At 52.0% G+C, this 13,176-nt stretch overlaps 1 protein-coding gene across 4 annotated transcripts in view; it reads right to left on the bottom strand.

The window, feature by feature from the left end:
* Positions 1-13,176, bottom strand: part of Tnrc18 (trinucleotide repeat containing 18) — a 94,305-nt gene that overhangs the window by 62,902 nt on the left and 18,227 nt on the right. For 3 of the 4 annotated variants that reach the window (XM_059249655.1, XM_059249654.1, XM_059249656.1), the window contains exons 2-3: positions 4,511-4,636; positions 1,449-3,065 (exon numbers count right to left, since the gene is read on the bottom strand). In XM_059249655.1, coding sequence (XP_059105638.1) covers positions 1,449-3,065; positions 4,511-4,636 — 1,743 coding nt within the window. Of the gene's footprint in view, positions 1-1,448; positions 3,066-4,510; positions 4,637-7,084; positions 7,241-13,176 lie in introns of all 4 variants that reach the window. The other variant, XM_059249653.1, reaches the window with a different exon arrangement.

Genomic DNA, 13,176 nt, shown 5'->3' with positions numbered 1-13,176 from the left:
GAAACCTAACTATGGTACCTGCTGGCATGTGCTCCCCACGGAATATTAAAGACCGTAAAAGAAATGACACTTGTAAAGAGTCCACCATCTTGGGAGAAACGACCCACACTGTGATGCCAGAACAACGCATTAAGACCAAGACTATGCCGCGCTAGCCGCTCTGCAGGTAGACACAAATTGCACGGGGAAATGAATTCAGGGAAAGCCAGGAAAGTGTTTGGGGTGCTGGGAAAACAAAATGGTCTTTTTCTTCCTTCTCCTCTCCTGCACTCTACACGTCTATATGGACAATGGGAAAGGCAATCAAAGTTTCAATAGCAGCCACAATGGACAAGAAGTACTGGGGAACGGGCGAGGCTTAGGGGAAAAAGAGTGGGAAACCAGCCCGGAGCGGTGGTGCGTGCCTTAAATCCCAGCACTCCAGAGGCAGTTCAAAGCCAGCCTGGTCTACAGAGTAGGTTCCAAGCTAACCAGGGCCACACAATGAAGCCTGTTTTTGTTTTTTAAAAAGGGTGGAGGACAGGAAACTAGAAGTGAGACATCGAGGCAAGCAGATCCAAGGATTAGGGAATGGGGAGAGGACTCAGAAAAAGCAAAGTACAAGTGTGAGGACCTGAGTTTGGATCCCACAGAAGCATGTAAAGCTGGGAAGTGGAAAAACGAGAATCCACAGAAGATCTGGTGCCAGTTAGCCTGGTCTCTGAAGCCCCACAATAGAAACTGTCTCGGGCCAATGAGGTGACTCAGTAGGTGAAGGCGCCTGCTGCCAAGCCTGAAGACCTGAATTCCATTCCCAGAACCCACATGGAAGAAGAACCATTTCTTACAACTTGTCCTCTGACCTCCATGTGTGCAGTGTACTCACGTGTGTGTCTGGGCATGCACGCACATACACACACACAATAGGTAAACATCATAAGAGAGCCTATCTCAAACAAAGTAGACGGTGAAAAGAACTCCTGAGGTTGTTTTCTGACCTCTACACTTGCGCATAACACCTGTACCCACACCCACACCCACACCCACAGATTAAAATTTAAGAGTGGGACTAGGCCTGGTGTAATGCCAACTACTACAAATCCAAATCCTATCTAGGCTACACAGCAAGTTCAAGTCTGGGCAACTTAACAAGAAACGGGGGCTGGAGGTGTGGGTCACTTGCTAGATTGCTTGCATAGCATGCAGCAAGCCCTGGCGTCTATGCCAGCCTTGCATGGACCAGTGTCAGGGTGCACATGCCGCCGGTCCCAGCACTCAGGAAGTGGAGGCAAGGGGATCAAAAGTTCAAGATCATTCTTAGCTACAACATGAGCTGGAATCTATATAAGACTCGCCCCCCCCAAAAAATAACAGAGTGGCACAGTACTTGCCTATCTTGTGCATTAGTAATCCTATAGGTTCGACCTTCCCACCACCAAAATAAAACAAAAACAGGACCCAGCACCTACCTTTGTTCAGTGACAAAGAGCGCTCCTGGTCTACCAGCCCAGGCCCCAGCCGGCTACTGCTCCCGCTGTCCTTCTGCCGCGCCACAGCCACAGCAATGCCCACAGGCGGGTGTCTCACTTCGGCCTCCCCCTGGGCACCAGAGCCCTCCCGCCCAAAGGTCTTGGCACTCTCAGGTCTCTCTGGGTCCCGTTTCAGCTGCCGGCCCCCTCCAGCTGCAGGGACTCCAGAGTGTGTAAGTCGGGCCTGGGCTCTGGGGGGACCTGCAGATGTGGGTGTAGGTTCAGGTTTCATGGTGCCCAGGCCTCCAAAGGGGCTCTTCTTCCCACCGCCGCCAGGGCGCACAGCCACGGCCTCCCGAGCAAAGCTACCACTGTATTTGATGAGGCTCTGCATAGCAGAGGCCTCTCCGGGTCCATGGGCTGCGGAGTGGAGGTCAGCACCAGGCCTGCCGCAGGTGGCCGAGGCACGGGGCATTGTACTCCCTGGGTCTAGGTAGGCCTTTTTGGACGCTGTGGCAACAGCTGCTTCCTCTTCAGCTCGGCTGGCATGGTGGTGCTGGGCAGCTAGGACAGCCATCTGCGTGGTGGCAAAGTTGCCCAGCTCAAAAGGTTTCCACTTGTGCTCTGGCCCAGGAAGTCGGGATGGTTCCAGGCCAAAGAACTTAGCAGCCTGCTGGGCAGCAGAGGAGCTAGAGCCTCGTGGTGCACGCTCACAAGGCCTCGGATCAGCCTCAGGCTTGAGTAGTTCCTTGGGGGGCAGGTAGGCGCGGGCATCCGGGGAGGACCGAGAGGATCGGGCTGGAGGTCCATCGGATGGAGGTGGACGCTTGAGGGAACGGATGACAGAACTCTTCTCCCGCAGGACCTCTGGTCGCTCCAGTCGTGGAGATCCAGGGGGACCTTGCAGGACGCCAGGACGGCCTGGCTCACGCTCCCTGGCCCTGGCATCACGAGCCTGAGATGCTATCTGGATGGGTCCCACACGCTCATCAAAGGCCTCCACAGAAGGCACAAAGGTGGGTGCCACCACGCGGTGCTCACGGCCTGGTTCACGGAACACGGTGTAGACACTAGCTGGTGTCGAGGAAGGGGGTGCAGGGGGACCCTTGGGAGGCAGCGGCGGAGGCGGTGGCAGTGGGGACCCACAGGGCCTTGCCGTGGGCAGCAGAGCTTCAGCCCGCCGCAGCAGCCGAGCACTCTCCTCCTGCCTGGCCACCTCCTTGGCACCTCCACGGCCCAATTCCGCCACCAGCCCTGCGTCCACCGCGCCATTGCACAGGTTCAAGGTGGATGGCTGCAAAGCACCCTTGGCTTTGGCCTCTGCCAAGAAGGGTGACAGGCGCTCAGCCAGGCGTGAGGGCCCACGGTCCTGGCGGCCCTCGGCTCGGGCCTCCTGGGTTAAGTCCACCACGCCACGGGGCACGGATACCTCCTCACGTGCCCGAGGGTCTTTCTTGCCAAACAACGGAGGGGGGTCTCCACCACGGCCTGAGCGATCCTTCCCTGCACCTTCCCGGGAGGAGCCTTTGGCTGGACCACCTGAGGAGTGGCCACTGGGGGTTCTGGCCGAGGGTGCATGAGAGTGCAAGGTCCCAGGCGCAGGCAGGTAGAAGCCATCTAGGGAGAAAAGGACACAGTGAACTAGAATAATTACCCACTCCTCACCCAAGGGTGCATGGCACCCCAGAGAGACAATGTGTAGGGACCTGGTCTTTCCGAGGGAAGGGCCAGGCACGGCTGGAAAACGAGTAAAAACTTGACTTTAGCCATCTCATCCTCCCCGGCTTGTTTCCTCACTGTAAAGGGAGAAAGGCCAAAGGCTGCTTTCAGAGCTATCCAGGTTTATTAAAAGGCTGTGGGTGACACAATGACATTAAGGGTCTTTGGGACTGTGTTTCAAAAAGGCACCTTGAGGCCGACACCTGTAATCCCAGCATTCAAAGCGGTAAAAGCAGGTGGATGTTAAGTTTAAAGGCATCCAGAGCTATGGAGCAAGGTCTAGGCCACTATGGGCTGCATGAGGAAAGAGCGAGAAGGAGGGAGGGGTGGGGAGAGAAAAGAGAAAGCAGGGAGGGAAAGGAAGGAATGAAGGAGAGACTGCAAGATGGCTTAGCATGCTACAGTGTCTGCTCTCAAGCCTGAGGAGCTGAGTTTGATCTCCGGCCAGTGTGGTAGAAGGAAAGAATTCCAAGTTGTCCTCTGATCTACACATGAAAGAAAGAAAGAAAAAGAAAGAAAGAAAGAAAGAAAGAAAGAAAGAAAGAAAGAAAGAGAGAAAGAAAGAAAGAGAGAAAGAAAGAGAGAAAGAAAGAGAGAGAGAGAAAGAGAGAGAGAGAGAGAGAAAGAAAGAAAGAAAGAAAGAAAAGAAGGAAGAAAGGAAAAAAATGATTCAATTATTAGTTTAAAAAAGGAAAGGAAAAGCCAAGCAGTGGTGGCGCACGCCTTTAATCCCAGCACTCAGGAGGCAGAGCCAGGAGGATCTCTTGTGAGTTCGAGGCCAGCCTGGGCTACAGAGCGAGATTCAGGAAAGGCGCAAAGCTACACAGAGAAACCCTGTCTCAAAAGACCAAAAAAAAAGAGGCAGAGGCAGGTTCAAGAGCTACACAGAGAAACCCTGTCTAAGAAAAAAAAAAAAAAAAAAAAAAAAAAGGGGGGGGGGGAGGAAAGAGGGAAAAGAAAATATAGCTGAAGGTCAGGTATGGTGGTACACGTATCCCAACACTTGGGAGGCCGAGACAAGTGGATCTCTGTGAGTTCAAGGCCAGCCTGGTCTACATGGTGAGTTCCAGGACCGCCAGGGCTACCTAGAAACCCTATGTCAATAAAAGAAAAGTAAATACTCGTGAAGAGGCTGGGGCAGGGGGATTGCAGTTCAGTGGTAGAGCCTTTTCCTAGCACCTGCAAGGCCCTGGGCTCCATCCTAGGGATCTCCCCCCCCCCCCAAGGAAACAACATGGAAGATACTTGGAATCCTGCAGAGGACACCCCCAGAGAAACCACAGGAAATCACTCCGCCACCCCCTCCCTGCCAGGCAACAGTCCCACCCTCTCCTGCTCCTAACCTTTCTGGGTATCGAAGATGCTGGGCTGACCCAGCTGACTGAGGAGGGGGCTCCCACTGCTGGGGGGCTCCAGGTGGTTCAGGTGGAGGTAGGATGGGTACAGCCCACTGGGCAGGTGGGAGAAGCCTAAGGAGAGAAGACAGAGAGGTCTAGACCAGTCAGTCACACTTTCCCCACAGGGAACTTCCTTCTAGCATTTTCTTTTCCTTGGAAAAAAAACACAGTGGCCTGTCAGCTCCCTGGTACAAGAAGCTGAGCGGTTAACACCAGTTCGCAGGGTGGCCATTGTCCCACTCCAAACCCTGCCACCTCAAGCCTTCCCTGAGGCCCAGGAAACCCACAAGGGCTTGGATGCAAGTTCAAATACCCCAGAATCAAAATCAGAATGGACCCAACCTAGAGGAGACTCGGAAGCCATGATTCTCATTTTAAACCTCAAAAGCAACCTTGAGAGGACCACACACTCTTATCATCTCATTTTACAGATTAAACACAACGCAAAATAAAACAAAAACAGACTCACAGTACAGACCGCTATCTAAGAGATCACACTGTAGCTAAACCTGGCTTTGAACTGAAGGGCCTGGACCCTACAGCCCAGACCTCAGTAGAGTGTGGACCCTGGATGAATGGATTTCACGGGCCTCTGCTGTGTAACTCAGAACTGACTGTTTGCCTTCTCTGAACACAGAAGCCAGGCATCTCTAGCTGCCCCATCTTGCAAGGAAAACCTCTTAAGTCCCCTGAAAAGGCTCCTACAGTGAAGCCCAAGGGGAAAGTGGTGTGACTTCAGAAAGGGTGGCGACAGGTATCAAACACAGACAACGAAGAGCAAGCAGGGATGAAAGACAGGCATGAGGGGCCAGAAAGACGGGCACTGAGGGGCCAGGAAAACTTCTTGCGTCCTGCCTGGGGCTGGGGTCCTACTGGAGAGCAACAAGGGACAGTATCCCTGGACCTAGTCTTCGGTCTGTCTGAGATTAGGGATGCAAGGCATGGCTGACATATTTTTTCCACATCACCTGATACATTAAAGACCACCAGATAGCCGAGCACTTGGTGGCTCATGCCTTTAATCCAGCAGAGGCAGAGGCAGGTGAATCTCTGTGAGTTCGAGGCCAGCCTGGGCTACACAGTAAGAAAGACCCCTTGTCTCAAAATAAACAAACAAACAAAAATAAATAAATAAATAAAAGGGGGTTGTCCAGAGTGTTGGCTTCACACATGTAATCCCAATACTTGAAAAGCAGAGGCAGGAGGATTGCATCAAATTCAAGGCCATTCTGGTCGACACAGTGAATTCTAGGCCAGCCAGCACTACATAGTAAGACTCTGTCTTGAAAACTAAACAAGACAAGGCAACCCACAACACAAGTCGCAAAACAAAACAGACTGGTGGTCTACGGCATCGCAGATAAACATGAACCAGTGCTTAAGCTGCTTGCAGCGGGTCCCTCTGCTTTCATACTGCAAGATGGGTACCTCAGTCCCTTTCCCAGACTGCTGCAGAGGATGGAGCGGGCCCAAAAACACAGCCCCAGGACCAGGTCATGTCAGTGGCATATGTGTTTGCTATCAGCATCTCGGGAAGGACTGAGGACTGAACTGGTGATGCAGGAGAGGTGACCCGCGCCAAGCCTCTGCTCACCACTCACCCCGGCTGAACTCAGTGGAAGGGACTCAGAACACCAGCCCACACAAGCATCCATTATCCCAGACCATGGCAAACACCCGGCAGAGGGATACAGCCCTCCCCTGCAAGACATATATACTCGTTCCTGGACTCAGGTGCCTATCTCAAAAGGCCCAGGAAGAACAGCCTTAGTGACCTCCTCTGTACAGGAAGGACCACGCTGTCATGCCTGACAGGGACACTTTCAGCTACCACTGAGCAAAATTCAGCAGCCCACAACCCCATGCTGGTGGGCATTCATTCTGTCTCCAACCCCAGGAAACAGGGAATGGCCAAGACAGCCTAAAGCAGGCAACAGGGGCCTCCCAGAACTACAGTATCCCAGATTCTAGGGGAGCCCACAGGGTCTACGAGACATAGAGGGCCTTAACCTCAACCAAGCAATACCCCAAATCCACCAGAGCCAGAGGTGGAGGAGGCATGCCTCCCATGCATGGGGCCTTAGATTTATTCAATTCCCAGCACTGCCAAAAAAAAAAAAAAAAAGCCCAGAATCCGTAGGCCTGAGGCTCCCCACAATAGCTGGGGCATGAGGTGGGAGTAAATGTGGGGGCGGGGATAGTTCTCACTGAATAGACACCAGCCCCTGACCTCAAAACGCACACCACCTGGGAATAACCACATGGGTTAAGCCTTTTGTCTTCTACTACAGAAGAGCAGGGAGAGGAGTGACTGCTTAAGCAGCCCATGAAGGAGGAGCCAGTGGGCTGGGGTGAGAGGCTGCAAGCAGAGGCGTAAACAGCTTGTGCAAAGGCCCTGTGGTAACAAGATAAGCACTGTGAGAAAGTTGTTGAGAATGGTGTTGGGGACATAAAATTGCTATCATGGTAGAGACAGTGGCCCAGCAGCCCTCAGCCCCTCCCATCTGGCCCACTCCTTACCTTCATGGGCTCGGGCAGCCCACAGCTGCACCATAGGCAGGTTGCTGGGGGTGGGGGAGCGGAAGGAGAGGTCAGAGGGCAGGGATACTGGGCTCCCCTGAGACGAGGCCGAGGGCCCCATCCCGCTGGCCACAAAGCTGCCCAAGAAGGCCTCGCCTGCAGAGAAAAGGGGGGGGGGTCCCCTGTCAGGCAGCCAGCAAACCAGTAAACCACCTGGACCACCATACCAAGGCCCCCCCTCACTGCACGAATCCTTCACTGCCAGAGAGATCAAAAGGCACCCCTTACCCAGCCCGGGCCACACCCTATGGGCCCAATCACCATAGCAACCAAGGAAGACAGCTAGACTTCCCCTGAGCACCCCCCCCACACACACCGAATAGTTTTACTACTCTGGCTGCAGACGTAAGCCTGAGTCCAGTCTGGAATGGGAGTAGGGGGCCCCCAGCGACCACCCAGGCGACCCACAGAGTGTAAGGAAGACAATGGTTACTGGAGAAGGAGCTCATGTTCTAACCTCAGCACAGGACACCGACGTCCCCAAGGACCCCACAGTCACCCATGATGTGCAAGAGCCTGAGTGTCCAGTGACTGTAACTGGACAATCACTAGACACTTACAGTGCCCATGTAACTGGTGGAGAAGCGGACACCCAAAGAGGAAAGGCCTTGGCATGGCCAAAGAGTAGTGACACCTAGAGGGACATCTCAGAGCCCAACCTGAGAGGTGTGACACGTGGAACCATCACAAGGTGAGAGGAAAACAGCAAGTCAGGAATGGTGACATCCATGTACAATTCCAGCCCCTGTGAGCTGAGGCAGAAGGATGGCTACAAAGTGAGCCCTTGTCTCAAAGAGAAAAAGTTTTTAAAAAGATGGAGCCTGCCAATGATAGTTCCCATCGGTTATCAACAGGAGGACTGAGGCAATCCAAGGCCAGCCTGAGCTATGTAGCAGATTCCAGGTAGTCTGGGCTACAGGATGAGACCCTGTCTAATATACCCATCCTCGGTCTGGGGAAGTAACGTAGAGTGTTTGTCTAGTATGCATGAGGACCTAGGTTCAATCTTCAGCACTACCAAAAAAAAAAAACCAAAACAAAGAAAACCAAAAAACAAAACAAAAAAAAACTATTTAAAAAACAAAAAACCGGGTGGGAGGCATTTAACAAGAACTGTATAATAGATATGATAGTTTTAGGAACAATAATAGTAAATAGGCCAGATGTTCCGTGGGAGATTTCAAGCTCTCCCCAATATACCCCGCAAGACAGGCAGCGAGCCCTGAACACATAACTAGGCCCAGCACCCTAACCAAGCACCCGCCAGGTGCCCATCCTGGCCAGTCCCCAGAGAAGGGCTTCGTGTAAACACACAGGGCCTTCTCTAGTCCCTGAGAGGTAGGCACTGTTTGCAACAACACAGGCAAGTAACATTACATTGGACACACAGACAGGATGCGTGTGGCTCAGATGCCGGGGGGCCCCTGGTCTAAGCCACAGGGAACTCACAGACTCCACCCATGTGTATACACATTCCAGCTTCTGTGTCCCCAATAGCCCTCCCATGCAAGCCCTGTATACAAGTGCCCACTGACCACCTCTCAAACGGGGAAAGATCCCAAAATACACCCCCAGGCCCTTTGAGGTAGACACAGGAAAACTGAGTTAGCCAAAGGCAGGGCTTCCTCATTAATTACCCCCAGAGTAGGGACAGCGGTAGCTAGAGACAGCACACACCCTCTGACCACATGCCTGTTACCATGGTCTATGTCCAGCCACCGTCACTGCGGCCAACTCCTGCAGCCCAGAGTCCAGCGCAAATTCCTGCGGCCCAAGGGCCCTTGTGGCTGGTCAGCACATCCATGCTGCCTGAGTCCCAGGGAAGTAGGGCCTCTGGGCCCTGCCAAGCCCTAGGCTTCCTCCCTGATGTGGCAGATGGCGGGTAGAAGGCTCCGGAAGCCAGTAGCCAGGGGTTTGCGCAAAGGCTTACATCAGCCGCCAGTTCTTCCTGCCCCGGCTGTGCGGAAGTGCAGGGCCCAGGCCTTCCCCTGCCTGGGCTTGTGAAACCCAGCAAGCAAAACCCAGAAGCGTTGGAGCCCGGATGCCACCAACGGCTCCTGTCACCGTCAGGGATCCAAGGGGCCCCAACTACTGCCTCCCAAGCTGGGAATAAGAACAGCTGGTGGGAGGGGGATTCCCAGTGACCAAGCAAGCCAGTGATGCCCTCTGAGCATGGAGCTGCCATCCTAAAGCAGGTGCAAAACCAGGAATGGTGGCACAGGACAGCCACTGGAGCTACTCAGGAGGCTGAGGCAAGAGGACGGAAAGTTCAAAGCCACTCTGGACTAGAGTGGACAAAGGCTGGCCAGGGCCACTCTGACTGTCTCAATAAAAGACATAAAGAGCTAGGAAGGCTGGCTCAGTGGTAGAGCCCCTGCCTGGAATCCCCCAGTGAGGGGCTGGAGTGTGGCCCAGTGGTAGAGCACCTGCCTAGAATCCCCCAGTGAGGGGCTGGGGTGTGGCTCAGTGGTAGAGCCCCTGCCTAGAATCCGCCAGTGAGTGGCTGGGGTATGGCTCAGTGGCATAGCACCCACTTACGGGTCCCATTCACGGGACTTTAAATAGCTCCTACAGAACAGTTACACTAGGACCACCAGCCTCATCACCCTGCCTGACATCATCAACAAAGCCACAAGCATAGCTGGGTCTGTCAGGTACAGGACTGGGTAAATAAACATGCACAGCAACACCGAGAGGACCAGGGCCCAGCAGACACTGTGCTGTGGGATGTGGTAGCCTCTGAACACATGTCACGCCTGAGCATCTGAAATGCAGCTACTGAGACTGAAGAATTCTGTTTTATTTTATTAAATCTCAATTAATTTAGATTTAATTCAGCAATGTTCTAAGCTGAAGGTTTTTCCCAGCTAGAAACGGAAGGAGTGAATGTGGAAGGTCAGTCTCCATGGGGAAGAACTGGGACAAAGCGGGACTCCTAGGGTGAGCAAGGGCCACGTGCTAGCTCCCCGGCTCACTGTGTGTGTGTATGTACTCACGTTCATTCAGCATATGCACGTCTCCTCAGCTATTAACGTGGGTACCAGGATTTGAAGTCGGGCCCCCATGCTTTCACAGCCGAGGCTGATGTACAGAAAGATTTAAAAAGCTTCTTCTGCAACATGATTGGAGCTCTGTCTACCACAGGGTGCCATGTAGTGCCAGCTGTTGCCACAAGTGACTTCTCCAAGGTCAGGGTTTGAGGGGGTCCACTTGCCCTACCCACACATAGTTTATCCTTCCTCGGATGAGAAGTGAGTGGTTATAAGTTATTGACACACTATCTTTGAATTGTGTAGTGTGTGTGTATGTGTGTGTGTGTGTGTGTGTGTGTGTGTGTGTGTATGTGTGTGTGTGTGTGTGTGTGTGTTCATGTGTGTCCGTGCATACAGATCCTGAAGTTGACCTCAGATGTCTTCCTCAGTCACTTTTCATCTTATTTTTTATGACAGGGTCTCTCCCTGGACTGGGGCCTCTGATTTGGTTAGATCCTGAGGGATCCCCCTGTCTCAGGCTCCCAGCACCTGGATTCCAGGCAGGTGATACCTCTTCTGTTTTTTCACAAGGGTGCTGGATATCAATCACGTCCTCAGGCTTATGACTGTCATATCCACCAAAGACCCAGGTACTTATCCCATCCAAGCATTAGCCAGGCCCCAAGTTGCTTAGCTTCCAAGATCAGAACATTCGAAGTGGTATCAAAATCCCAAACACTTCTGCCAGGCAGTGGTGGCACACGCCTTTAATCCAGCACTCGGGAAGCAGAGCCAGGTGGATCTCTGTGAGTTCAAGGCCAGCCTGGTCTACAGAGTGAGTTCCAGGACAGCAAGGATTATACAGAGAAACTCTGTCTTAGGGAGCTGGGGGGAGGAGAAACCTGCAAGCCCTTCTCTACCTCCAAACCTCAGGTGTCTTTTGCCCACATGCCTCAGGACACTTCCCAGATCCTTGCTCACTCTCCTGAAGCCCTAGAGCCTAGGAACCTTGTTACTCATATTTCAGATTAAGAAATTAAAACTGCCGGGCAGTGATAGCACATGTCTTTAATCCCAGCACTTGGGAGGCAGAGGCAGGCGGATCTCTGTGAGTTCAAGGCCAGCCTGGTCTCCAAAGCGAGTTGTAGGAAAGGCGCAAAGCTACACAGAGAAACCCTGTCTTGAAAAACAAAACAAAACAAAAAAAAACAAGAAGAAGAAAGCAAGAAATTAAGACTTTGGGGCTGGAGAGATGGCTCAGTGGTTAAGAGCACTGGCTGCTCTTCCAAAGACCTGGATTCCCCTGCAACCACATGGCAGTTCACAACTGTCTGTAACTCCAGGTCCAGGAGACTGGACACCATCACAGACATACATGCAGGTAAAACACCAATGTACACAAAATAAAACTGAAGAATCATTTTTTTTAAAAAAAAAGACGAAATTAAGACTCAAATCAGTGGTAGCAGCACATGCCATAACCCAGCACTCAGGAGGCAGAGACAGGCACATCTCTTGAGTTCAGGGCAAGTCTGGTCTAAGAGCAGAGTTCAGGACAGCCAGGGCTACATAGAGAAACCCTGTCTAAAAATAAAACAAAACAAAAACTAAGACTCGAACCAGTGGACTGGAAGATGGCTCAGTGGTTAAGAGCACTGACTGCTCTTTCAGAGGACCTAGGTTCAGTTCCCAGCAACCACATGGTGGCTCACAGCCAACACCTTTTCCTGGCCTCTGTAGGCCACATGGTAAAGAGACATACATGCAGGCAAAATAACACATAAAATAACAATAAAATAACTTTATTTTAAAGACTCATACCTATAATCCCACTATGGACCCACACAAGAAGAGGTCAAGTTCAAGGCCAGCCTAGGCTACAAAGTAAATTCCAGGCTAGCCTAGGCAACTAACAGAGGGAAACAGACAAGGAGTAAACTATGACTCATCTGAGGTAGGTGGTACATGCCAATAATTTTCTCTACAGGGCATCTTCAAGTTGAAGGCCTGTCTTGGCTACACAGAAAGATCCTGACTCAAAAAAACAAACAAATAAATAAGAACATAAAAAGGCTGGGGCAATTGCTTAGTCAGTCAAGCAAGTGCCTTACAAACATGAGGTCATAAATTCAATCTTCAGATTGAATATCAAATGCAGCCAGGTACTATGACCCACACTTTTAATCCCAGCACTTCGGAGGCAGAGGCAGGTGGATCTCTGTGAGTTCGAGGCCAGCCTGGTCTACACAGCAAGTTCCAGGACAGCAAGGGCTGTTACACAGAGAAACCCTGTCTTGAAAAACCACACACACAAAGTCAGATGTAGTGACACACCCATGTCATCCCAAGGCTAAGGAAGTAGAGATAGGCAAATCCCTAGGGCTCAGTCAACCAGCCTAGCCTACTCCAGGCCATTGAGAGAGACCCTGCCTCAAAGGAAGTGAACAGCTACCTGAGGAATGACAGACACCCAAAGCTGTTCTCCAGCCTACACATACATAGCCAAGCCAGAGAAACCTTGTCTTGAAAAACCAAATGAAAAAAAGGATGGGCTGGGCTGAATGTGTAGAGCATCTGAATATTATGCATGAAGCAGCCCTGGGTTCCATTTCCAGCTCTTCAAGAAAAAAAACACATTTTCAGAAGTTGGGGTTAATAAGGGTGCCACTTGCTCAAAGTCAGGACGAGAGCCCTCTTGGGTATCTCTGTTTCTTGTGAAAAGATTTAATGACATTCATAAAACGTTCAACTTTCCCGAGTCATTTTCTTACACACCAGGCTGTGTGCCAAACACATACCTCACCAGCTCCTGTAACCCCAGGCTCCTCCCGGAAGGAGTTAGTCACGATGCACTCACTTACAAAGGAGAAAGCAAAGCCGCTGTGGCTTGCCTGGATCGCCAGGGGCTGATGGGGAAATCCAGACACCACACTTCCTTATCACCTCGTAAGGGGGGCACTGTCTGTGGGAGCTGGGGTACAAGCCTCTTGGAGAGCCAGTGGCATCCTCCCTGTGCTCTGGATAAAATCCAGATGAATGAGGAAACCTAAAGTTGACCCT

This window comes from Peromyscus eremicus, chromosome 23, assembly GCF_949786415.1.
Source record: "Peromyscus eremicus chromosome 23, PerEre_H2_v1, whole genome shotgun sequence".
Classification (NCBI taxonomy): Eukaryota; Metazoa; Chordata; class Mammalia; order Rodentia; family Cricetidae; genus Peromyscus; species Peromyscus eremicus.
This window is presented reverse-complemented; position numbering and strand designations above follow the sequence as displayed.